The 24925-nt window shown below is 41.9% G+C and overlaps 1 protein-coding gene across 3 annotated transcripts in view; it reads left to right on the top strand.

Moving 5' to 3' along the window:
- tmem108 (transmembrane protein 108) overlaps positions 1–17489 on the top strand; it is a 69770-nt gene extending 52281 nt beyond the window's left edge. For 2 of the 3 annotated variants that reach the window (XM_083778352.1, XM_083778350.1), the window contains 5 exons: positions 5242–5999; positions 7032–7329; positions 8382–8714; positions 8826–8977; positions 13265–17489. In XM_083778352.1, the coding sequence (XP_083634478.1) occupies positions 5242–5999; positions 7032–7329; positions 8382–8714; positions 8826–8977; positions 13265–13381 (1658 nt within the window). In that variant the 3' untranslated portion in view covers positions 13382–17489. The remainder of the gene's footprint in view (positions 1–5241; positions 6000–7031; positions 7330–8381; positions 8715–8825; positions 8978–13264) is intronic. The other variant, XM_083778351.1, reaches the window with a different exon arrangement.
- The last annotated feature ends 7436 nt before the right edge of the window (positions 17490–24925 follow it).

Below are 24925 nucleotides of genomic sequence, written 5' to 3'. Positions count from 1 at the left end.
TGATTGAATTCGAGGGAATAAGATGAATGAGTTCACCTCAGTGCTTGTCCAACTTTACGTGCCAGAATCTCATGGCGCACACACCTGTATTCGTAGTAGCGAATATAGCCGGCGATCTACAGTACAAACCATCGGACATCTCACAACACGTCATACAGTACGTGACATGTGGTGAGCGGATAGATCTGCTATTGTCAAAAACATGTTGCCTACAATGACATGCCCGAAATAGGGAGCCAGGTTGGAAGTGGTTAAAACAATATTGCAGCATATAGAATAGAATTAGTATTGTACTGATGTAGTGAATTAAGAAATGATTGTATGGCAATCTGCAACACCAGTGAACACATGGCATGGCTCTTGAATAGTGTGTTTGGCATCCCACAACAGAAAAAGGATTTCAGCAAACAGTCTTGTAAAGTCAATAATCCAAGAAGGAGAGAGGGAGAGAGTGTGTGTGTGTGTGTGTGTGTGTGTGTGTGTGTGTGTGTGTGTGTGTGTGTGTGTGTGTGTGTGTGTGTGTGTGTGTGTGTGTGTGTGTGTGTGTGTGTGTGTGTGTGTGTGTGTGTGTGTGTGTGTGTGTGTGTGTGTGTGTGTGTGTGTGTGTGTGTGTGTGTGTGTGTGCAGCTCCATCGGCGCGTGCTGCTCTGCTTCGGTCTACGTCTTGGTCTTGTTGACATTGGGGGAGGAGGCTGTTCTCCTACAATCAAAGAAAAAGCATGATCGTGAATAAAATATATATTTTGGTCTTTTCTGTCATTATTGAAAGTACACAAGAGAGAGAGACAGGAAACGGAGAGAGAGAGAGAGAGAGACAGGAAACGGAGAGAGAGAGAGAGAGACGGGGAGTGACGTGCAGAAAAGGTCGCCGGGTTCGGGAATAGAGGGTATGCGCATGACATCATCAAACCCGGAAGTTATAGGAACACCTACTGAGTGGCAAAAAACTACTTTCTGGCCTTGACAGCCCATACATTCGAACAGAAAACTTGAATTTGATAAACGACGATAAACGACGTTAAACTCACTGTTCATCATGCTCACCCTCAGTGGCGAGCACAGCAGTGGCGTTTCCAGGAATTACATTTTGGGCAGGCAAGATGTGTTAACCCATTGATGCCATGAGGCCGAATCTGGGAATGCCTTCTAGGACCTGACCTAAGGTTTCTGAAAAATCTTGATTAATTATTTTTTTAAATAGTTATGTTGCTACATGTATAGCAATAGCTGATGAGACACAGAGAGCGCGTCGGCATCAAGGGTAGAACAACGTATAGGTTGCACCAGGCATAAATGTCGTCGTCCCCACGCACAATCAGTAGCACTAAAGGTTTTCAAAGAGATATACCTGCCAGACAGTAGGATACAAAGGCTGAAAGGCATGCATTTGCATTCGAATGGGTGATTGAGGGTCGTGCTCTATACGCGCAACGGCCAATCTGCTGTCCACTACTGTACTATACTCATACTGTACTGTACTGTACCGAAATGTACCATAGTGTACTGTTTGTTTCATGAAACACAGGAAATGTGCAGTGGACTCTGTACTGTACTGTACTACAGGGGTAGGCAACCATAGGCTCGGGTAACATTAGCACAGGAGAGGGTGATCAGTGGCACACTGTCATAAGTGTGAGAAACAGGGGTCTTTTAAAATTACTTATTCAATAACGTTTAGTCAGTTAAATGAAGTCCCATGCACATAATTCTATATTCATTCAAACTCCTAACTCTGACTGGGGACTGGGAGGGAGTCAGGGAGGATAGTTGGGTTAAGTGTAATGATCATTATGTTGATGTGAAGAAAACATTTCCAAAGAGAAATAAATTAAGCTTGTTTTACACAATCTGTTGGAAATATTACATTTTCGATGTGGTGTCATTGAAGTCCAAAAGGTTGCCTATACTATACTATACTATACTATACTATACTATACTATACTATACTATACTATACTATACTATACTATACTATACTATAGGCTACTATACTATACTATACTATACTATACTATACTATACTATACTATACTATACTACGCCCAGTCTCATCTTTTGCTGTGTGTGTGTGTGTGTGTGTGTGTGTGTGTGTGTGTGTGTGTGTGTGTGTGTGTGTGTGTGTGTGTGTGTGTGTGTGTGTGTGTGTGTATATATATATATATATATATATATATATATATATATATTAGTGTTTATATAGGGATCTACGGTTCTCTGAATCTGTGGACATTTTTAATAATTAAATCTTAAGACACACCTCTTTAGCATTGCTTTTACTTAGACCATTGCATGTCTTTTTCCTGTTTTAGTTGATCCTTTTGTTTTTACTATTGCTATTACTGTAACAACAGACCCCGGAATGAAATGGAAAGGAAACGCTTTTATTTTGAAAGGCTGTGTTTGTTGTAAACTGCCTTTACTTTTGCCAAGTTATGGAATGGAACTAGCAGAACGCTAAACATTAATTTAGGTAGCTAACCCCCTCCCCCCCGGGCTTTGTGGGCAATATGCACAATCTTCCGGACAACAGTAGAGTAGAGTGCTGTTCTCCAAGGCAGTCAGGTCTGGAGATGTAGCGCATTGATTAATATGCATGCGACTCACTAATTACACCCCTCTTATTCTAATAACTTGGCCTTGAGACTGGCATGGAGGGGAATAAACAGCACACATGCACATTATGCAGACTGCACCGCAACAAAAAAAACTCCAGCTTGGCTATAAACTTGAATCAATCTGAGTATCTCCCGTGAGCAAATCTGTTTAATATCTCTCTCTCTCTCTCTCTCATATTACATAATCTAGGTCTACATATAACAAGCAATTAATACACAATTACATAACTGTTAAACGTAAAATTGTGTTTTAATCTTTGCAGTGGCGTGCACAGATAGACTGTGATAGGTGGTGCTAGAGCACCTGCCCTTTGCCCTCTGGACAGCAATGTGCCCTTTTTGATTTGTATTTGTTTTTGTACCGTGTACACTGTACGTGGTATGTGGACCATGGTGACATTGATCAATTCTTGATAAAAAGCTTCTAATATATTATTTTGGCCCAAAATCTATAAATCTCACACCTATTAATTAAGGTAACCGACCGGTTCCGCGCGCTGCACAAGGTGCCCTTTTTTCTCTTGAGCACCTGCCCCTCTAAATGTCTGTGCACGCCACTGAATCTTTGTGTCTCCAACAAAGAAGGCTCTTTGTGTCTCCATAATAGTTCTCAGGTCTTGTTTTTGTCCTCAGTGTATGTATTTGGACAGGTGGACGCCTCGCCTTATTGTAGATACGCCTCTGGTGCACTAGGTAGTGCGAGAGCACCTGCCCTTTGCCCTCTGGACAGAAATGTGCCCTTTTGAAGAATATTCTTTTGTACAGTGTACACTGTACAGTATGTGGACCATGGTGATATGATCAATTCTTGATAAAAAGCTTGTACTATATTATTTATGTAAATAAATATATACTGTAGTAGTGAAGCAGAGAACCATGTTAGAAATCGGGGGCTCGACATGTTTTATTATTCAAGTTCAATTTGCGCGTATACAGTAGTTGTGTCCCCACAAATGTACTATAAACAACATCCATGATAATGGTGAGCACACTTGATTGATTCCCCCCCCCCCCTTTCTTTCTCTCCCGTCTCTCTCAAGATTTAAATTAGGTTTCCATAGTTACAGAGAGAGAATAATAGTAAATGTTAGCCACCAGTTTTGCTTTCTTTATACCAGTAATTGTCTTGTAATGTTCATTGTTGTTTTTTGTATGTTTGTACTGTCAGTTGTGTGTGTAAAAAAGGAAAATAAATACATTGTTGAAAAAAAAAAAAAGAAAGTTAGCCACCACAACACCTGATCACATGGGCGATGATCTGTGCATCATATAGTTGGGACTGGAAAAAACAATTGTGATTAACGATATTACCGTGATAATCAAAATATACTTTAAACATCAAATGGCACTTTTGTTAACCACTTGAACCCCCAGCATCCCTAGACCCTATTCTGGGGGGAACGTTCGGCACAGAAAGATCTACGTATGAGCTCACAGCACGTCGCATTGTGAGCTTGTACATCTGCTATTTTTGGCAAATGGGTTTGTGTGAAATAAGAGAGCACCAAATGCGCTACGCATGTGGTACATGCACAGAGGCCACCGGAACACATTTAGTGCGGTTAACATCCATCCATCATCCATCCATCCACAAAGTGATGTGGTTAAAGCATTCACTGCAGTGCAGTTGAATACAGCCTGATGTGGTGTAATGGATGCAAGACGTGGCCGAGAGGGGAAGTACTGTATAGTCAATTGTATTGTACCTACGTATTGCTAAGCGGTGAGCTTTGAGAGAAGGGGTGTTATGTATGGATGTAATTACTGAAGGTCTAATCGACCGAAACGTCGACCCTATAAAGAGCAATATTTTGGCAACCTTTTCTTTGTTTTTCAAAGATACCCATTTTATTGTATGCTCTATTGTCCTACGCACCTGTCACTAGCCTTCTGAGGTGTGCATTAAGGCCTTTTGCTAAAGAAATGGATGGAATTACTGACTGACTGCCCCTGACATATGTGCACACACACACATGCACACGCACACGTCACACATCACACACAAACGCACTCGAACACGCATACGTGCGTGCGTGTGTTTAGATAGATCCACATTCACAAACAAAACTGCTCTCTCTCTCTCTCTCTCTCTCTCTCTCTCTTTCTCAATTCAATTCAATTCAATTCAAAGGAGCTTTGGTATGAGAAAACATGTTTACATTACCAAAGCAAAGGTGGAACAAAACAATCAAATAAACGTATACAGAGCTGTGTTACATTAACACTTTGAGTAATACTATCTTGTGAAACTATAAAACAAAAGATTGTGCATTTTCTGTCAGAGATACATCCAGGAGACGATAGCTTTATACTTTTGAAAGTTGACTGCAGTATTTCAATATTTTAGCATTCATTTGGATGGATATATTTAACCCATTTTGGGCGGGAACCCCTTTTGGTGTTCGCATCATGTCATGCTTTAGCTATTGAAAAATAGCAGATCTACAAGCTCATAGCGCGCCACTCGGTGGCGCGCTACGAGCTTGTAGGTCTGCTTTTTTTTTTTTAATTGAAGAAAGACTGACATAGAAACAGCTTTTTCAGCAAACTGTCAAAATGGGTTAAACATTTGCGTGATTTTCAAACTCCCTGGGTGATTGTCTCTCTCCCATCCCTCCATCTCTAGGTGTTCTAGCATTCCTAGCGCTGCTGCCAGCAGGGGTGGTGTTATCAGCACAGGACTCTGTCTCCATGGCAGCGCCCCTCCCTGTCCCCACCGTTGCCCCCAGACCCGACTGGCATCCGGAGGGCTCCGGCAGCGACGGCGAGTGGCTCCTCCCCTTCTCCCACGGGGGGGAGGGGCGAGCGGCGGCTCCTCGTCCCCTCGCGGATACCGTCCTCACCACGCTGGCAGTGCTCGACGGCTCCCTCGACGACAGGCTTGGCGGCGTCACCGCGGACCCCGGCCGCGACCGCGACACCGTGAGGCCTCATCCCGGCCCTCGGCTCCAGCAGCCGAGCACTCACGTCGCCGACGACCAAAGCGACTCGGCCGCCAGGGTGGTCCAAGCCCCTACTGGCCCAGAAACCGTTGGTCCAAACCGGGATGGGGGCAGCGGCGGCCCTACCGTCGTCCCACATAGAGAGGCGGAGTCTGCTACTACCAGGGGAGCCCCAAAAGGCTCCCTCGCTCGTCTGTCCCGGCCTGCCTTTGAAAGAGGAGACGTCCTGGATGGCCAGCTCGCCGCCACGGCCCCGGCGCCCACACATCATCACTCGGAGCCTCAGAAGTTAACCATGGAGGAACCCACCGACCCCAGTGGGCTTCAGCACCTTGTCACCACCGAGCTCCAGCCTTCCTCCTCCTCCTCCTCGCTGGGTCAAGCTGACCGTGCCCGAGGCCTGACTCTCAGGGAGCGTGACCGGAACAAACCCCCCAAAAAGGTTGTAATGGTTTTGGATTTTTGAGCGGTGCCCGACCCGCTCCAATAACTGGCCGTGTGTGCATGTCTGTATGTCTGTCTGTCTGTCTGTCTGTGGTACGACCCATTTACCCCTGCAGTTGATTGGTGTCGCATTCGGGTCACACACTGTTGAGCAGCCACACTGAGCACTATAACTGCAGCCAGCACCGCTCAGTTCACACAGGTGTGATTTTCATTTTAGTTTAGTTTTAGTTCGTTTTGAATATTATATTTTTTCTAATTCAGTTAGTTTTAATTAGTTTTGAGTGCGGATTTGCTAGTTATTATTAGTATATTTTTTTTTAAGTGCTAATAGTTTTAGTGTTCGTTTTATTTAATTTTTTTATACTTTGGGTTATCTGTCAGGTGCAGGATTGAAAGGATAAGTATTATAAAAACGTAGCATTTTAAAATGTATTCAGTTACAGATGAACCGCCAAATATTCAAAAAGAAAACTAACGGTCTGTAATTTCAGTTATTGTCTCCACCAGGCCGAAGGCATGGGGAGAGAGTATGTTTTGCGGCCGTGTGTGTGTGTGTGTGTGTGTGTGTGTGTCCGTGTGTGTGTGTCCGTCCGTCTGTTGCACACACACTCCCTGGATGCCAACGATGAACCTCTGCCCCAAATGTTCGGCCTGTTAGCGCCACCAGGAGGCCGACTTTTGTAAAACACATTACGCAAATCGTTACACACCTTTTCACATTGGCCTCTTATAGAGCCACCAACAGGTGGATTTTTGCAAAACACATCTTTGGAACAAAATGCCTCAAATCATCCAATTGTCATCAAAGGCATAAGAACAAATGGCACCTTTTTCACATTGACCTATTATAGCACCACCAGGAGGCCACAATCTGACCTGCCCCGGTGGAGACCTGTGACCTTGTAAACACACAATACGGTTTCAGTTAGTTATCGTTTATTAAAAAAAAATATTGTAGTTTTTATTGAGTTCAGTTAACGAAAAATATAATACTAATCTTTTTTTTCCTTCTAATTCTAATTTGCAGCAGCAGGCCCCCCCGCCCCACACCATCACCGCCAGGGAGGTGCACGGCGGCGGCGGCAGCGAGCCCCCCACCGAGGAGCTGGTGACCGAGCCCAAGGCCACAGGGGGGTCCGCAGCTCCGGGTCAGAGCCCGCCGCCGCCTGAGAACGCCACCTCCCCGTCGTCGGCTCTGGAGCCCGGCGGCCCCGCCGCCGCGACCCCGCCCCCGACCCCGGCCAACCGCACTGTCACTAACGACACCGCCGTCGAGGGGGAGGAGCCTCCTATGACGCCACTCGCACCTCCAGGTGGAGGGGAAAGTAGGCTGCTCACATTTATTTTGTTTTAGTAAAAGTGTTGATACTGAAATGTAGATATACTCTGTTACAGGTAAAAGTCCCGAATTAAAAATGTACTAATGTACTAATGTATTGGTATAAATTACTTTAAGTACCAAAAGAAGAAAGCATGTCCCGTCTCTAGTTTTCTAAGTTTTTGAAAATGGCAGATCTACAAGTAGATTGGCTATTTCAAATGGCCGAAATGTATATGCTGTAAGGCTGAAGTGGTCAATTCAAATGATAATCAAAATCTACAACGTAATTAGTAGTAACTAAAGTTTTAAAATAAGGAAGAAAGGAGGAAAGTACAATATTTGGATCGGAGTTGTAGTGGAGTAGAATTAAATTTATTGGAAATGGGAAATACTCAAGTAAAGTACAAATACCTCAAAATTATACTTAAAGGACCACTTCATGAAAATGCCACCATTGTTTTCTACTCAGTCTGTGTCTCATAGGAGGGCTGTGGGCAGTTCAGAAACAAGAGTGTTTAGATGTGTTTTCTCCTATATACAGGTTTAATGTTTGTTTTTAGTTCAATGTTTGTTTTAAAAACACCATTGACAATGTCGGGAAAATGTGTCATCTTGTCCCTACATAACATTAAATGCTATTAACAATAAAGATAATTTAATGTTTGTTTTGACACCGTTTGTTTTACATCATCATTAGATCACCTAATTCCTAATCAAAATGAGTTAGAATTTAATATATTAGCGCCCCTCACTTCACACAGGTGTGATTTTTATTATCGTGAGAATGATGGCTTCCATTTTCGCATTGCAACTTTTCAGGACTAGAACGCCTGCAGTTTCTATTAGCTTGGATTCCCCATCGATGATGTCACTGGTGGACAGGTTTCTGAACTGCCCACAGGCAGCCCTTCCATGAGACACAGACTGAGTAGAAAATCTATCATGATTATTAGTGAGGACCTATTATATGAAGCTGGGTTGAAAAGTGGTGAAGTGGTCCTTTAAGCACAGTACTTTAAGTAAATGTACTAAGTTACTTTCCACCACTCGCAACAGGTAACGGCACAGACAACGCCCGCCCTCTCGGACCCCGCTCGTCGCTGCTGCCGGGGAACCTCACCGCCGGCGGGGGACCGCTCTCTAACGGCAGTGCGGCCGACGGCGGCGGCGGCGGCCTGGCCGCCAAGGGGAACGGCTCGGAAGCGGCGTCCACAGCCAGCGGTAACTTCCTGAACCGGCTGGTGCCGGCCACCACCAGTGAGCCCTGGGAGCAGAGCAACAGCTCCGGCCCCGCGCTGGAGGAGCCCCCGGAGCACTCCACCATCTGCCTGAAGAGGATGGACATCGTGTGGATGGTGCTGGCCATCAGCGTGCCCGTTTCCTCGTGCTGTAAGTTACACTTCTCGTTTCCTATATAGAAAACAAAAAACAAAGCGCCAATGGCGGTCAATGTTAAGGCTACACTTAATTCTATGCTCCCTGTGTGCTCTGGGTCTACAGCTGTGCTGTTGACGGTGTGCTGCATGAGAAGGAAGAAGAAGTCGTCGAACCAGGAGAACAACCTGAGCTACTGGAACAACGCCATCACCATGGACTACTTCAACAGGCACGCTGTGGAGCTGCCCCGAGAGATACACTCCCTGGAGGCAGAGGTAAAAGAAACTAATGATTGTTTGTTTTTTACTCATCCACCGCCAGGAACGCTTTTTAGGTGTTTTCAATTCATTCCCAGGGCGGCAAAAATGCCTTTAACGTGTTTTGGGGCTTTTTATTCGTTCATAATCGTCTCGCTAATATTTACCATAAAAGCGGGCCGGCTCCCGGTTGCTAGGCAACGCTCAGCTCGCTGTGTTTTGCGCTCCCCAAGATGGCGGCCCGTACAATGCTATTGGGAGCGACGATCTTTAGAGGCCTTTTTCTCTGAATTGCGGCTGTGCAGATTGAGGTGGATTGAACAACGCGACGATATTAGGAGCTCAATACAAAATTGTCGTATATATACTATATACTCCTTGTATATACTGGTTTAGCCCCACGGCAGCTTTTAACATTGATCCGGTTGCTATGCAACGCCTCCGTCACCACCAGCTATGGGACGTTAAAACTTATCTCTTGGTGCAAGATACCGGGGTTGTGGCTCTCTCACTTGGGGGGAGGGGAGGGAAAAAAGGGGGAAAGAAATGTTCGAAAAATGTTGTATAATATATTCGTGTGAACATTAATAAAAAAACTTTGATCACAAAAAAAAAAAATATCTCTGTTTACCTTAGCCGCAATAAAATAGTTAAATATACCATGTTCACATTAGCTATAGCTGATTTTCTGCAGTATGAGTAAGTAGGGACGTTATCATTTATGGGCAAAAAAACCCACACACAAATATGGAGATAAAAGGTTTCTGCTCGACAGCGACATTTTACATATTACGTGTGCGTGATGTCAAGAGGTAGTAGTTCACCGGTTCACAATAGATTTAAGCATTTAATTATATGCACACAGTTTGTATATTTTAAATCATTACCGGTATCTAAAATGGAATAAAGATATGAATAATATAATACATTGCAGGGACTTCCAATGGGCTCATGGAGTCCAACCTTGTTGAAAAATAGCAGTGCAAAGTTTCCTTCTGCACATTCCCTCCCTTCTACAGTAACTACCGCAGCGTGTTTTAGGTGGCTTACACTGCCATCTGCTGTGGAAGGGACAGTATTGCAAGTATAGGGAACAGCTTGAACTTGACTTTAGTAAGAACTATTTAAAAAATAAATCACATTATTGTGATGTGCATTGCATTGCTTTGTTCCATTTCATTCTTTTATTATTATTATTACTATTTTTTTTTTACCTTAAGTACATTTACTTAAGTACTGTAGGCCTACTTCAATTTTGAGGTATTTCTACTTTACTTGAGTATTTTCAATTCCCAATACTTTTACTTCTACTCCACTACATCTTGGATCCAAATATTGTACTTTTACTACACTACATCTATTTGAAAACTTTAGTTACTAATTCCTTTAGATTTTGATTATTATTACAAAACATACATTAACCACTTGGCCCTATATACATTTGGGCCATTTGAAAATAGTCTATCTACAAGCTCACATTGCGTTTTGACGATCTGCTATTTTCAAAAGATTTGAAAACTATAAATGGGACATTCTGCACAATGACTATACTTTAACTTTTGGTACTTTAGGTACATTTGGTGCCAATACTTTTGTACAATTTGAATTCCTGAATTTTACTTGTAACAGAGCATTTCCACATTTCCGACACTTTTACATTATAGAGTATAGAAAATGTGAGCACTTTTTTTTTCCATCACTGCCGTTTCACAGAGTCTCTTTTTATTCCCTTTGTCTCCGTCTCTTTTTGTTTCCCTCCTTCTCTTTGTCGTCTGTCTGTCTGTCTGTGCCCTGTGGGACAGGAGAGCCGTGCCCGCGTTGGCTCATGTTTAGGATGCTCCTCCTGGTGACATGACACCCAGGTGTTGTTATGCCCGCTTCGCCGTCTCTCTAGAGCTAGCTAGCTGCCTGTTAGCTGCACACATCCCGTAGTGGTGGTTTTCAACCTTTTCACATATCGAGGTCCAGTATTTATTCGGCATTTGAACCGACCGTCATTTTGATGAGATTTGGCACCGCAGATTAAGAACTAAATATTATTTTGTTGCTTGGATTTGTCCACAAATCCATGCTGTATTGTATTGATGTGGTACCATAGGAGAAGGCGAACGTTGATCAAAATAACAATTATTTTACATTCTATAATAACAATTATTTTTATTCTATAAAAGTGAAAACTTTTGTAATGCAGAATGTTTAACAAAGGTTTTACTCTTACACTCTCAAGAGTTAAAGATCTTTAAGGGTCCATTTGGTTACCAACTCTCTCCATCATTTAGCAGGGGACCACCTGGAACCTCTCGAGGACCACTGGTGGTCCCCGGACCACTGTTTGAGAACCACTGCTCTAGAGCAGCTAGCTGGCTGTTAGCCGCACATCCTGTAGTATTTCACCCCCCCCCCCCACCCCCCCCAATTGCCACAGTTCTCCTGATGTTAGCTACTATAACGTTGTTGTCAGGCAGAAACCTCTTATCTCCATTATCTCCATATTCTAAACTCTTTCATGTTTTTTTTCTTAAACAAACGCCCTACTTGATCATCCTACGGCGTCATACACAAACGCATCAAAAGTAACAGATCGTGATTCGAGCTTTCGCTGACCTGCTACTTTTGCTGCTTTTGAAAGGAACGGCCTTTATTGGACACAATTATACATCATAACTGTGGAAGAACACGATGATTGCACAGCATATTTGACCATTGTACAAATTGTAGCGTTTTAACAGCCCCCTCATCGGACTGCTCCTGCAGATTGCAGAACAAATCGTTTTCTCTTTTCACACCTCCCTCCCAGTATTGCTGCTAACTGCTGACTCACCTCTGTCATCCTTACAGGACTCTCTCTCTCTCTCTCTCTCTCTCTCTCTCTCAGCGCTGTCAGTACATTTCTGTTTCTCTCTAGCTGTTGCCAGACTTGAGCGTCTAGGCGCTCAGAGCCGGCGTCTCTTCCGGGTTTTTAGACAGCTGGTGAATGGAAATTAAGCTCCACCCACGCGGCTGAATGCCGCGACGGCCAGATTCCCTGAAACGCTTGCCCCTGCGGCAAATGGACGCCGCGTTCCAGCTTCATTTTCCATCCACCAGCTGTCTAAAAACCCGAAAGAGACGCCGGCTCTGAGCGGAAAACCGCCGCGCCTAGACGCCTGGAAGTCTGGAAACAAACACTGACAAAATGCCTGAGCTGCACAACAAAGAAGCAACTTTTATAGGCCACATGAGCACTTTAAAGCTATATATACTTCACATTGGCTATTTCAAAATAACGTGTCACGATGCTATTTTCCAAAAACATCTTGGGAAAAAAGTGAAAAATAATGAAATATTTTTAAAACATTTCAACTGGTGAAGAGGGTTCCTGTCACAAAATGTTTTCAGGTGGAGATAGGCGGAAAATTACATATTAATTTGGGTGTTCGAGAATTAAACAAGAGTGCCCAAAATAAGCAACTATACTTCAGAAACAAACCCCCAAAAAACCTAACCTGACTCTGCCAGATGGGGGCGGTATTGGGTAACCATGTTCCCCAACACAGCAACCATCTGGGATCTCTCAGGGAGTTGAGCTAACACCGAACTGCTCCGTGGTTCGAACCAATCAGCGTGAGCTAAGGGCGGGATATGTGCGAAACCGGATGTGAAGCTATATAGACACGTCAATATGATTGGTTGTGTTTGCACGCCCACACGGTGATCGACAGACGGTCCCATCCAATCATCTAACAAGTATCTTGAAAAAAAGGAACAGCCCCGTCATCGAATTTGCTTCCGAGATCCCAGATCCCAATAAGCTGTGAAACAAATTTGTGTAGCAAGCTTCTTGGATCTGGCAGCGTCAGGTTACAAAAAACCCAGCAACCACCAATATTTACAAGCGACTTTACAGAAAATCAAGCCCATAAAGTTGTTTATAATAAGCACACATGGCAACACTGACTAAAACCCTCCGCTCTACTTTCTCATTCTCAACCACTTTTCTGTACTAGTGACTTGACTCCTATAGTATAGATGTGTGTCTTGTAGTAGTGAGTGTTGAGCTCTCTAACATTGATTGATTGATGTATTCATTGATTGAATACTGTCAGAAATGTGAACAGCACAAAGGTACATACATTAAAGCTAAAAGGACCATTGTGGCCCTATGTATTCAATTTGTCAACATAGCATACACAATGATGTCGTCGACACCAAATACAAACACTAGTCTATTACAGTATGTGCAAAAGAGAGGGGGGAAATGTTCTAATATAACTGTGAGCTACCCGTGTTAATGTGTGTGTCGTGCGTGCCTGTGTGTGTTTATAGGAGCATGAAACCTGTCTGCCCCCTAACGGAGACTACGGGGGCAGCAGCGTGGTGCTGGTCAACCCTTTTTGCCAGGAGACCTTGTTCATCAACAGAGACAAAGCCTCCCACATCTAAGAGACACCCCCACCAGAGACCAACAACCAACAGCACTATACTGCAGCACTCGACTGGCCTGCAGGTATTCATCATTTTGCCTGGGGTTATACTGACGTTTCCACTATTGTCTTCCTGAGAGTAGGGATGGGACGATAATCGCTATTATCGTTTATCGCATGACATCATTGTACCCGGAAGTTATGCGGGAATGCCTACTGAGTGGCAAAAAAAACCCAACTACTTTCTGGTCTTGACAGCTGATTGTAGGCTATATTCAAAAACAGTAAACTCACCAACATTGCAGCTGTACAGAAAGCTTGGATTATCCTCTTTCTTTTGTTTCATAAAAGTCCACCGTAGACATGTTATGAGCTACTTTCTGTCAAGAAATTCCATGCAGGTGATTTTTTTTTTAAGTGTCAGAGTTTGGAAGTGCTCGTTTTTAATAACTCAACATCCTGCTGCCTCCTGCAGTGTTTGACATTTAGAAACAGGTGGTACGAGGATCGTTGAGTGATTTCCAACGAGCGCTTCCAAACTCCAATGCTCCATGCTGCTCAATGAAATGCATGCATACACTGTAATCGTGACATGAAATCTTCATACCATCCTTACCTAAGAGTCAAACAGGAAGACGCAAGTCAACACGTCAGTCACCCCTGTAAAATGATAAATACGAGTTCTCCAGCATTTTATTTGCGTACGGTCTCTCTTGAAGTGCCCAGGTATTATATTCTCTCTGGTCTGATTGAAGTTGCCCCTGTTGAGCACAGACGAGCCCTTCTACCTTCAACTGGCTGAAGACTTCGCTTGTGAAGACTTCGCTTGTCAAAATAAAAGCGTGCCCCTTTTTTCCACCCCACCACCCCCTGCTGTCATCATCTATTTTATATATGTGATCAATATTCAGAGAGACTCACCTTTATACTGTATATAAGAACAAGACCTAAGAGTGAAGGAGCAGTGACGTCAAACAGGACACTATTTACAATGAGGATGCGCTCGCATATTTTTCTGATGTACATTTTATACAAAAAGCTTAATTGTGATAAGAGTTTTTATGTCTTTATAAAGAAAAGGAGAAAAAAAGCATATGTGGTTTTGTTTCCGTTGCGGTGGCTTGGTGGTGAGTTCACTGTGGCTGTTTTACCACTTGAATTTCTGCTTTAGAGAGAAATGTGCTGTTAAAGTATTTTAGCATTTATTTGTATTTTTTAAATCTAGCCCAAAATACTTAGCCTGTTGAACTTGAATTCTGCACCTACGTAGTAGGAGACCAGGGGTTTAATGATGGCTTCTGGCAAAAAGTTTGAAACCCAGATATTAGTAAAGGAGGATATTGTCTGTTTTGTTTTAAACTGCAATGGCGATAGTTAGAGAGAGGTTTAGTCTTGCGTAGCCAGACAACTATTCCACGATCTCCGAATGCTGAATTCTGAAACTACACCTCCTGAATGATAGAGACGCGGAACGCGTTACTCCTCCCGAAAGCCGAGACAGGAAGCTGTCACCTCATCATTTCCTTTCATGAAAATATATTTTAAAATATATCTTTACATTTTACTTTTGAATTTCCATTTCTGCTAAGCAGCAAGCTATATAATATATAGCATATTATGCTTAGATGATTCTGACTGTGAAGACGAAATGGAAGGAGGAGGCGTCGCATCGGCCTTATCCTTATCCTACTGTATGATGGAAGCATTTGGAAATCGTGGCAGGCACCAGTCTGGCTCGCGAGACTATAGTGAGCGGACAACAGCATGCAGGGAAAGGTTTATCTGTCAACCAAATGGACTTTGAGACTTGAGTGTAACCTATACTTTGTCATAGGATGGTGTCACATGACCAAAAATAACTGATACTCAAGAGAAAATACATGGCGTATTGTCACGTTTTTTCCCCCCTTCAATGTCTGCTATGTATGTGTCGCTTTTCTTTTCTTGAAAATCTGTTATTTTTTGGGTGAGCAAAGTATAGATTAGGCTTTGAAATGGCTTCCCTCAAGTGTCACCAGCCTCTCCACTGAGGGACCACATAGATGTCTTAATTCTTTGTCATGTTGGTATGGCTTGTCACGGTTGCATGAATGGCGTACCTGTGTGTATGTATATGTATCTGTGTGCACACAAATGTGAGAGTGTTTGTCTCTGTGTTCGTGTGTGTCTCTAGACCTGGGGTCATCAATAGGGGGTCCAGGACCCCTAGGGTAGTGCTTCGCAAAGTTATTTATGTCAAGGAAAATCAAAATGATATTGGCTGCACCTAGGTCACCCATCTCAAAAACATTTTGTGCCAGGGACCGTCAGAAGCAAAGATTTAAGTTTAAAATGTCCGCTTTAAAAATGATACAGTATGTTTCAAAGACTTTCATGTTTTTTCCAAAATAGATGATCTACAAGCTTAAAGTGACGCACTATGTATGACCTTGTATACCGGTATCTGCTATTTTTTAATAGCCAACGTATAAAATATGGTTAAAGTGGTTAGAATGTGTTTGATATGGTCATCCTCATTCTGGGACAATGTGTTGTGAGTTTGTAGATCGCTTATTTTTGGGAAAGAGGTTTGTGAAAACATTAATTTATAAAGACACTGATCAAGTGTCTATAAGTCTATAAAGCTATCTATGAAAAAGGTTTAATCTGCAACATAATGTTATACTCTGCTGCATCTCTTTCTCAGCTAAAGGGTCCTTGGTCTGAAAAACATGAAGACCCCTGCTCTAGTTCTCAAACTTCTTCATGTCAAGGACCCCCAAATGTATTTGGCTGCAGACCCCCTTTTTTTTTAACTAATAAAAACGTGCCCAGGAACTCCAGATTCAAGCAAAGATGTGAGTTCAAATGTTCTCTTCGAAAATATATAGGCCTATATATTCAAAGATTTGCACAAATTTGCAAGATCTTTAAAAAATAGGTCTGTATACAGTATCTGCTATTTTATTTATTTATTTTTTAATATGGTTAAAATGATTGTAAGCTATACTGACACATTTTACTGGGGTGGGGACCCCCTGGGACCTTAATGCTCTAGACTGTGTGTGTGTGTGTGTGTGTGTGTGTGTGTGTGTGTGTGTGTGTGTGTGTGTGTGTGTGTGTGTGTGTGTGTGTGTGTGTGTGTGTGTGTGTGTGTGTGTGTGTGCGCGCGCTTGCGCGCTCGCCTGTCTGTCTGTCTACCATCCTTGGGGTGGTCAATTGTTTTGGTTCAGCATGTGAAAATGTCGGAGGGTACCATTAGCTCAAACCTGTCACCTCTCTCCCTCCATAAAGTAGTAAGTACAAACTGTGTTCATTACTTCAGTGGTCCTCAACCTTTTCAGGCTGTGAGCTCCCAAAATAATCATAGTTGAACTGGACCCCCCTCACCCTGACAAGCACTTGGAATTGTAGGAGTTTGAGGCATTCAATTCTGTGTGATTCGGTTCCACAGATAAATATTTTGAAAATAGCAGATGTACATCTAAGCTAACAACAGTGTTGTGAGCTTGATCGGCTATTTTCACAATTGTTGCCTCCTCCTTATATTATTTGACAATTGTTTGACCAGTTTTTATAGTATAGTTTGTTAATTATTTTTGATGCAGTAAATTATCTTTTTCTTTTCAATTTTTTTTGTTGAGGTATTCAAAAAGTATTAAAAGTCCTTAAATCGGCCCGGGCGGTTAGCTCAACCGTCTGGGCACCGACAGCCTTTACCACGTGTCTTTCCCCCATCTCTCTCCCCATTTCCTGTCAGACTACTTTCATCCTATCAATAAAGGAAAAAGAAATCCTTAAATCGTCAATTCACTGTCATGTGGGGACCCCTCTAAAATCACGTGAGGTTGAGAACCACTGCATGACTTAAACGTTCAAGACTCTGAATGATTCGAGTTAAGTTTAATCACTGTGCCTAGAAAAGGCTGTAACAATTCTTGACCAGTTAGAATTCTCAACGTATTCTGAATATTTACTGTGAGCACATTACAGAGGCAGTTCAGACAAAACACGCACTTCAATAATAGTTTAGTTATTGAACCTGTGGTCCTTCTTTTATTAATGTTTATGTTGCATTGTCGCCGTTTTTATTCTGGAATCAATGCTGCCTGGCTGCCTCTGTCATTGAATAAATACATTAAAAAGAATGCTACGTTGATGTTATTAATTTCACTGGGTTGGAAAGTATTGTTGAATCCGTGTCTTGTTCATCAATAATGTTGGTATATATTGAATTTCAATTTTGAGCTTGTGGTCTCTAGGGATGGGACGATAATTATCGTTTATCGTGATAAAAAACTATTTAAAAAAAATCGTATCGCAGAGATTTAAATTTCTTGTGAAATTGCCCTCCATCATACACTATGAGGATGAATTAGCTTTTGTTGAGCTGCAAATTCAGATCCACTTAGTCTTAAACCCTCTACTGTATACTTAATCAAACTGACCTGTAAAGGTCACAATTGGTAGCCTATGCTCTTATTTCACTAAATTCACTCTACACAAATCCATTCGCCTAAAATAGCAGATCTACAAACGGCTATTTTTGGGTAACGTTCATCCCCAGAATAGGGATGCTGGGGGGGAATTAAAAAACTTCAGTGCACTTCGGTCGCAACATGTGTAGGCACAATGCAAGGAATGAATGCATTCGCCATGTATCCGAAGGAAGTCTGATCCAATCACTTTTAGATTTCTCCAGTTTAATCCTGAGTTTAAGTTTTGTTGTGTTCAAGATCTGATTTTAGGCATGTTTAAGCCTCCAGGAAAATCCGTGTTGAGGTTCTTAATCCACTGTTTTTCATTAAAACGTCTTTGTCCTACTGTCCAGATGGGATTGTGTTGAAGTCTGACAGAGAATTTGCCATCACCTAAAGGTAATTTGAATACACTGAATTAGTCTAGACGAGCTTTGAGTTGGCGCTGTTGTCAGATAAAACATAAAGATACCGTGTTTGCATTAAGTAAAGTGTAGCACAAAGACTACCGTGTTACATAGACTAGATTGCTGTGTGTAAAGCATTTTTCTGACAGTATTCCAGTATGGGGAATAAGAAAAGTGACAGAAGATAAAGAAAGATGGTCTTCTCTTATGCGCGAGATGGTTGCAAAATATGGTCCAGGAGCATTAGACTGCCTTGATGAGTGGAAACTCATGGGCTTTCCAGAACAAGGCTCTTTAAGTAAAAATAAATTGCTTGAATTAGATGAATTGCTGAAAGAAGCTGAGAAGAAAATGAGAAAGAAAAAGACAGTAAAAACACACAAACTTGACAAATGTGACCTCCACAAAAGAGTACTTTCTATGTGGATGGAGGAAGCAGAATATAGACAGAGAAAAAGTAAAGGCTAGTGTGCTCTGTGTTGAATAACTGGTTATCAGGGCCAATTTAGGGCCTGGATCCCGCACTCTTATTTCTAAGAAGGTATTTTGAGCTTTCCGGAGGAATGTCCTAGTGTATCCTCTTAGGGCGCTTTCACACCCAAAGTTCGCTTAGAAGGTCCGGATCAAGGACCAAGGACCAAATATTAGCATTTTGATTTTGGTCCGTTTGGTGTTCACACTGGACTTTGTAAAGCGTACCAAATATGTAAACAAATGACACGTGGACATGTTAAGCGAACCAAATAGTGGGGGGGAAAAGAACATGAGGGGAAATCACTGTCTACAATTTTTGCAGGGGCAACCTTCAGTCACACAGAGAGAGAAGAGAACAGCAACATGACAGGCAGCAACAACTTGCTATTGCATTCATTCTTATTAATTATTTTATTAGCCAAATAAGAGCAACAGATGAACAGAGGAGCAGGTGTTTGAACAATAATGTGCTTGCTGCTGAATGCTGATGCATAAATTCACGGAGACGTATAGCCTACAACAAGGTATCCCCGATAAAAAGGACTTTTCTTCCATGTGTGCACCTTCACCCATGTTATTTCTGCGCATCAAATCGGCGCCGCGGCGGGCATTTCCATGTCATCTTATGGTTTGGTCAGTTGGTTATTGAGCTTCAAGTCAGAACAGCTCCGCTGCAGCTAATTGAGTTGACCTAGTTTTACGTCTTTTGCTATAGTGATGTAATCAATTAATCATTTGGGACCACATGTGTATAGCTTATTTAACATTGGCTTTTTCTCGATACCTGCGGCCTGCGCGACATGGATGATTTTAAATATTTCTCTGTCTCTGCGTCTCTCCCATATAAATATATGGGTCTCTCCCCCAGTCCCCTCATGTGCGTGCGCGCCCACGCGCCCACAGACACACACACACACACACACACACACACACAAAAAGGAGGGGACACGAGTTGAAAGAGAAACTCGCATGAAGACTCATGCATCGCAGATTCGCATGCGTGGCGGCGGCCGGCGCATGATTAAAATAAACAGATCTACAAGCTAACATCGTGTGCCATACCGTGCACCATTCCATGTCGATAACTTGTACATTTTGCGCATGTGAACCTCGTATGCTGCGCTGCGCCTCGACATATACTGTATGCGTCTACTATTAAAATCAGACTGTCAGCTGTCATATGATCCCCGTAAAAAAATACATGCTTTTATAACTATAATTATTAATGCAGCCTCACAACTGCCGACGCCCGACGGCTATTTTGCCTATCGTCCTGTATTTGGTCCTCTATAAAGTCCGAATGCATTCACACCAGTAACGAACCGCACCGTGGTTCGTTTGGAAGCGAACCGAGTTCGGCCTTTTTTAGCGGACCATGGTTCGTTTCTTTGATCCGCACCAGAGTTCGTATGCACGTTCACACCAACCGAACCAAAGGGGTAAGCGGACCATGGTTCGTTTTAAACGAACCAAACATGTCCGGTGTGAAAGCGCCCTTAGTCTGAGAGCATTAAATAGCGTTTTACAAGCTATTTTGAAATCACTTCTTTGCGTGCAAATCCTATGGAATCTTAGTAGTTGTGATTTGACTATTCCTGTGTAGGAGTGCCGGGTGGAATGACGTTTTGTGTAATAGGGCGTGAGTGTCTGTTTCTTTAAAGAATACTTTTAAGTCTAGTTTCCCATTTGTGTTAAAGTTTGGGCCCTTGAAGATTGTTACATCAAGAAAGTCAATCCTTTCTGTGTGTGTCACATATTTTATCGTTATGGATCTATGATGGCTATTTAAAACATCAATAAATTCCTAGAATTCTTCTTTGCTCTGTTCCCATATCCCAAATATATCATCTAGGAATCTATAGTAATGTGTCGGTTTAAGTCTGCATTTTTCTAGCACTGTCTGTTCCCATATGCTCATGTAAATGTTCGCATAAGATGGTGCAAATCTCTTTCCCATGGCCGTCCCTTTGATTTGTAAATAGAACTTGTTGTTAAAGGAAAAATCATTCTGGGTTAGATTTAAGTCTAGTAATTGGAGTAATTCCTCCTCTGGTCGATTTGTGTCTGGGTATTTACTAAAGACTTCTTTTACTGCTTGTAGTCCTGCTTCTGTCTCAATGTTTGTGTAGAGGCTGTCTATATCTATCGAAAACAGAAAGTCCTCCTTTCCTACTATAATAGCTTTAATTTTGTCCACAAAATCGTAAGTGTCTTTTATAAAACTGGGGTGTTTTATCGACAGTGGGTTCAGGAAATATTCAATAAATATCCTGGCTCGTCCTGTCCTATTAAATATTGTTGTTGTTTGGTGTTTATGTGCTTTTCTTCCTTAAGTCTGTTTACGATGGCTTTGGCCCTTACAGCTGTCTGTATGTATTGGTTGGTCTAATTGCCTATAATGATCCTGATTGTTGAGCTGTCTCTCACCTTCTAACAGGTATTGGTGTCTGTCCATTAGGGCTGTCCCCGACTAAGGATTTGTATAGTTGACTGATAGATGAATAAATCTGCTGTTAGTCGACTAATAGTCGACTGAGCACCCCCCCCCCACCCCCCCGATGTTGTGAACATCGACTGAGAGGCTTGTCATTAGCCAGATTGAGCACAGCAGGTGAGATTGAGATTCTGGAGTCTATCAGGCCAGCGCACTGTGCGATTCAAGTCACAGGCAGTGGCACATTGCCACACAGGCAGACACACTCCACATGCACATTGGAGATTTGAACAGTCAGAATGTTCAAATGTGTTTATGTCCCCCACAGACCTAGTGGAATAATACAATATTTTTGTATATTTTTGTAAATATTGTATTTTTATATACAATATTTTGGGGCAATTTTTTTTGATGAACATCGACTAAGAGGTGGTCAGTCGACTGAGACCCGTTCCGATCGATTAGTCGTCTATTCGACTAATCGAGGTCAGCCCTACTGTCCATAATTACTATGCAGGAGCCTTTGTCTGCTGGCTTGATTCCGATTTGTTTGTTGTTGATTAGTCCCCTAAGTGCCCTGGTTTGTTCTGTTGTGAGATTATCTTTTTCCTTAAGGTGTCCTGGTATGAGTTTTATCGTATTCATGTCCTTCTGGATTAGTTGTTTAAGACTGTTTGGGAGCACCGTCTCTGCAGGTTCCCAGTTTGATCCTGGTCGAAAGGGTTGTATTTCCCTTCCCTGGTCCATTCCAAAGTGTGTGGCTAGTTTCAGTCTGCGGTGATACTGGGAAAGGTCTTTCTTTAACCTGTTGGTTTGTTGTTTGTAGATGTCCAGAGTCGGAACAAATGAAAGTCCCTTTTCCAGCAGTTCGGTCTGGTGTTGATCTGGCTGGAAGTAATGGGACAGATTCATTATGTTTGACTTACCCCCCCTCCTCCACTAAATACACTCTACACAAATCCATTCGCCTAAAATAGCAGATCTACAAACGGCTATTTTTGGGTAACGTTCATCCCCAGAATAGGGATGCTGGGGGGGGTTTCAAGTGGTTAACAAAAGTGGCATTTTACGTTTTCAGCATATTTTGATTATCGTGGTAATATCGTTATTAAATCTTTATTATTTTTGCCACAGTAATCATGACGTGTGATTTTCATATCATCACCGTCCCACATGGTCTCATCGCTCAAAGTGCATCTTTCACAAAATGTTCAACAGGAAAGGCATGGCAGTGTTCAACATCATGTATCTTTTGCACTGTAGCATACACTGTACATTTTACTGCTGAGCAATAAAATGGGAAAAACTTGTTGTGAATTTATTTATTTATGACCTGAGCACTGCATGCAGTGTCCAGGGGTGCCACAGAATACCAGTGGTGTAAAGTAACTAAGTACAGTAGGCCTACTATTTGACTATTTGTACTTAATTTCCAATTTCCAATACGTTTACTTCTACTCCATAGTCTCCACTACATCTCAGATCCAAATATTGTATATGCCTACTTTTACTTCACTACGATTATTAGTTGATTATTATTACAAAACATTAACCACTTCAACCCACTTTTCAGTCTACAGCAAATCCCTTCGCCAAAAATAGCAGATTGTAGGTCACAATGTGTCGGGTTGTGATGCGTTGTAGATCGTCTATTTTTGTGTGGCTTCTGAATCTTAGGGGGAATTACATACTTATATACCGTAATATGACATAAAATGTAAGGTACTATACAGAAACAATGTAATTCTGGGGTGTCGTGGATGAAGAACTTGTTCAGGGTGACCTGAGCCAAACATGTTTGAGAATCACTGAGCTCAGTGTTTCTCAAATATGTCCCCAGTTAATTGATGGAGAGTTGGTAACTAAATGGACCCTTATTAGATCTTTAACTCTTGAGAGCATAAAATGAAACCAAATTTACCCATAGGGGTCAATTTGGTTTAATTGTATGCAATCAAGAGTTACATTATTATTAAACATCTGCATCCCATTGCTTAATTTACAACAAGTCTATACACAACTAGAGAATGTAAAATAATTGTTATTTTGATCATACATATCTCTCCTAATGGTACCAAATCAATACAGCATGGAATTGTGGACAAAATGTTATCCAACGATAACATATTCTTTAGTTTTGTGTCTTGAGACACTAAATGTCATCAAATGGTTGTCCGTGGCTCAAATGCCAAATAAATAATGGACCTTGATGTGAAAAGGGTTTAAAACCACTGCTCCAGAGATCATCAATATTTGCTGGACTTCTATCACTGTACAAATTCCAATTATATTTGTTCATGCCTAATACATTTGGACAGTCCATAAAAAAATCAAAAACAAAGCTGACTATTGAGACCTGTGCTTGAATTAGGTTACAAGGCCATGGGTGAATTATATAACAATGCCTTGTGTAAATGCTTTGCTGACCACAGCATATCCATTCATTCAGTGGGAGTGGGGTGGAGTTTTCTCTTTGTTCACCCATGACCGGTCACACTAGATCCAATGACGGGCTTAAGGCCTATTCATACTCCAGTTTTAAATGATAAGGTGACCACCGGTGATTGGGAAAACTACAACATGACGTCACGCTGCAGTGATAAGCGAGAAAGCGACTCACCGCTCACCCGAACGCATCTCAGCATTTTTACTAACCACCGTTTGGTGGTCACCTTACCTAAAACTGGAGTATTAATAGGTCCAGTATGCAGCTTTGGAGAGGTCCAATTATGTTGCTATACACAACAACAGTCAATGTGAATGTCATTATAAGGACTTAATTAGTGCGGCAGCCTAAGCTATTGTCTATATACGTTTCTACAGTCTATGCTATATACATACATGAATGAATCCACTTGCTGACTGGCTGTTATTGAGCAATTTTTATAGGGGTTTATATGTGACCATACCATTAACAACCTATAATTATAAGGCAAAAATGTCAAAATGTCACTATGTTTTAAGTAGCATGTGACGTGTCAAACTTGGTTATTTTTGAGGGGTGCTAGCCCCGTCTATATACATATTTTTGTCCTTAACTCGTGTCACATTTGCCATTGACAAAGAATGGAGAATTGACGTCATATGTGTCTGAACAAATCGGCTTTTCTAAACAGTGCAACTGTTTTAATTCAGCTCGGGGCTATTATATAATACTGTAAATATCACATCAATTCAGTTGTCATCTTACAAGATCATGGAGAAAAGCTGTGTTTTCACATTGTATCATGCAGTTAAAAGATAATATAAGTTGACAAATAAATTCATGAAGAAAATTCATTTTTTATTGAATGATGTACGACAAAAAGAGCACCCCTCACTTCACACGGGTGTGATTTTCATAATTCTGAATCCAGTCCAAGCATTAGTTTAGCACAACAACACTCCTTGGGCTAAACATGACCATAGTCGTCATCACAAATGTAATGAGGTCATATTTCGACCATTTGAAAATAGCTGATCAATCAACCAATCTTTTATTTTTATTTTTGTATTGATTGAATACTTTAGTAGTATGCAAAAAAGAGCACAGGAAAGTACAGTTCAATACAAAATTGATTTGAAACCCCAAGAAAGGCTTGTTTCCGCGGGTGCTTCGCACTCAATTGGTTTTGATAGCACGTCAGTGCTGGATGCAACCCTAAACCCAGGAGGGGAGGGAACAGATGGTGGAGGTAAACGGAACACTGCAACAATATTATCACATGAAAAGATGATATTACCTACCTAGGTTCCATCTTGGAGGCAAATCTTTCTTTAAAATGGTCACCAACGTAATCAAGAAAGTCAAC

This window comes from Protomyctophum parallelum, assembly GCF_964188405.1.
Source record: "Protomyctophum parallelum genome assembly, chromosome: 12".
Taxonomy (NCBI): domain Eukaryota; kingdom Metazoa; phylum Chordata; class Actinopteri; order Myctophiformes; family Myctophidae; genus Protomyctophum; species Protomyctophum parallelum.
Note: the sequence above shows the minus strand (reverse complement) of the source record. Positions and strands in the feature narration are given on the sequence as shown.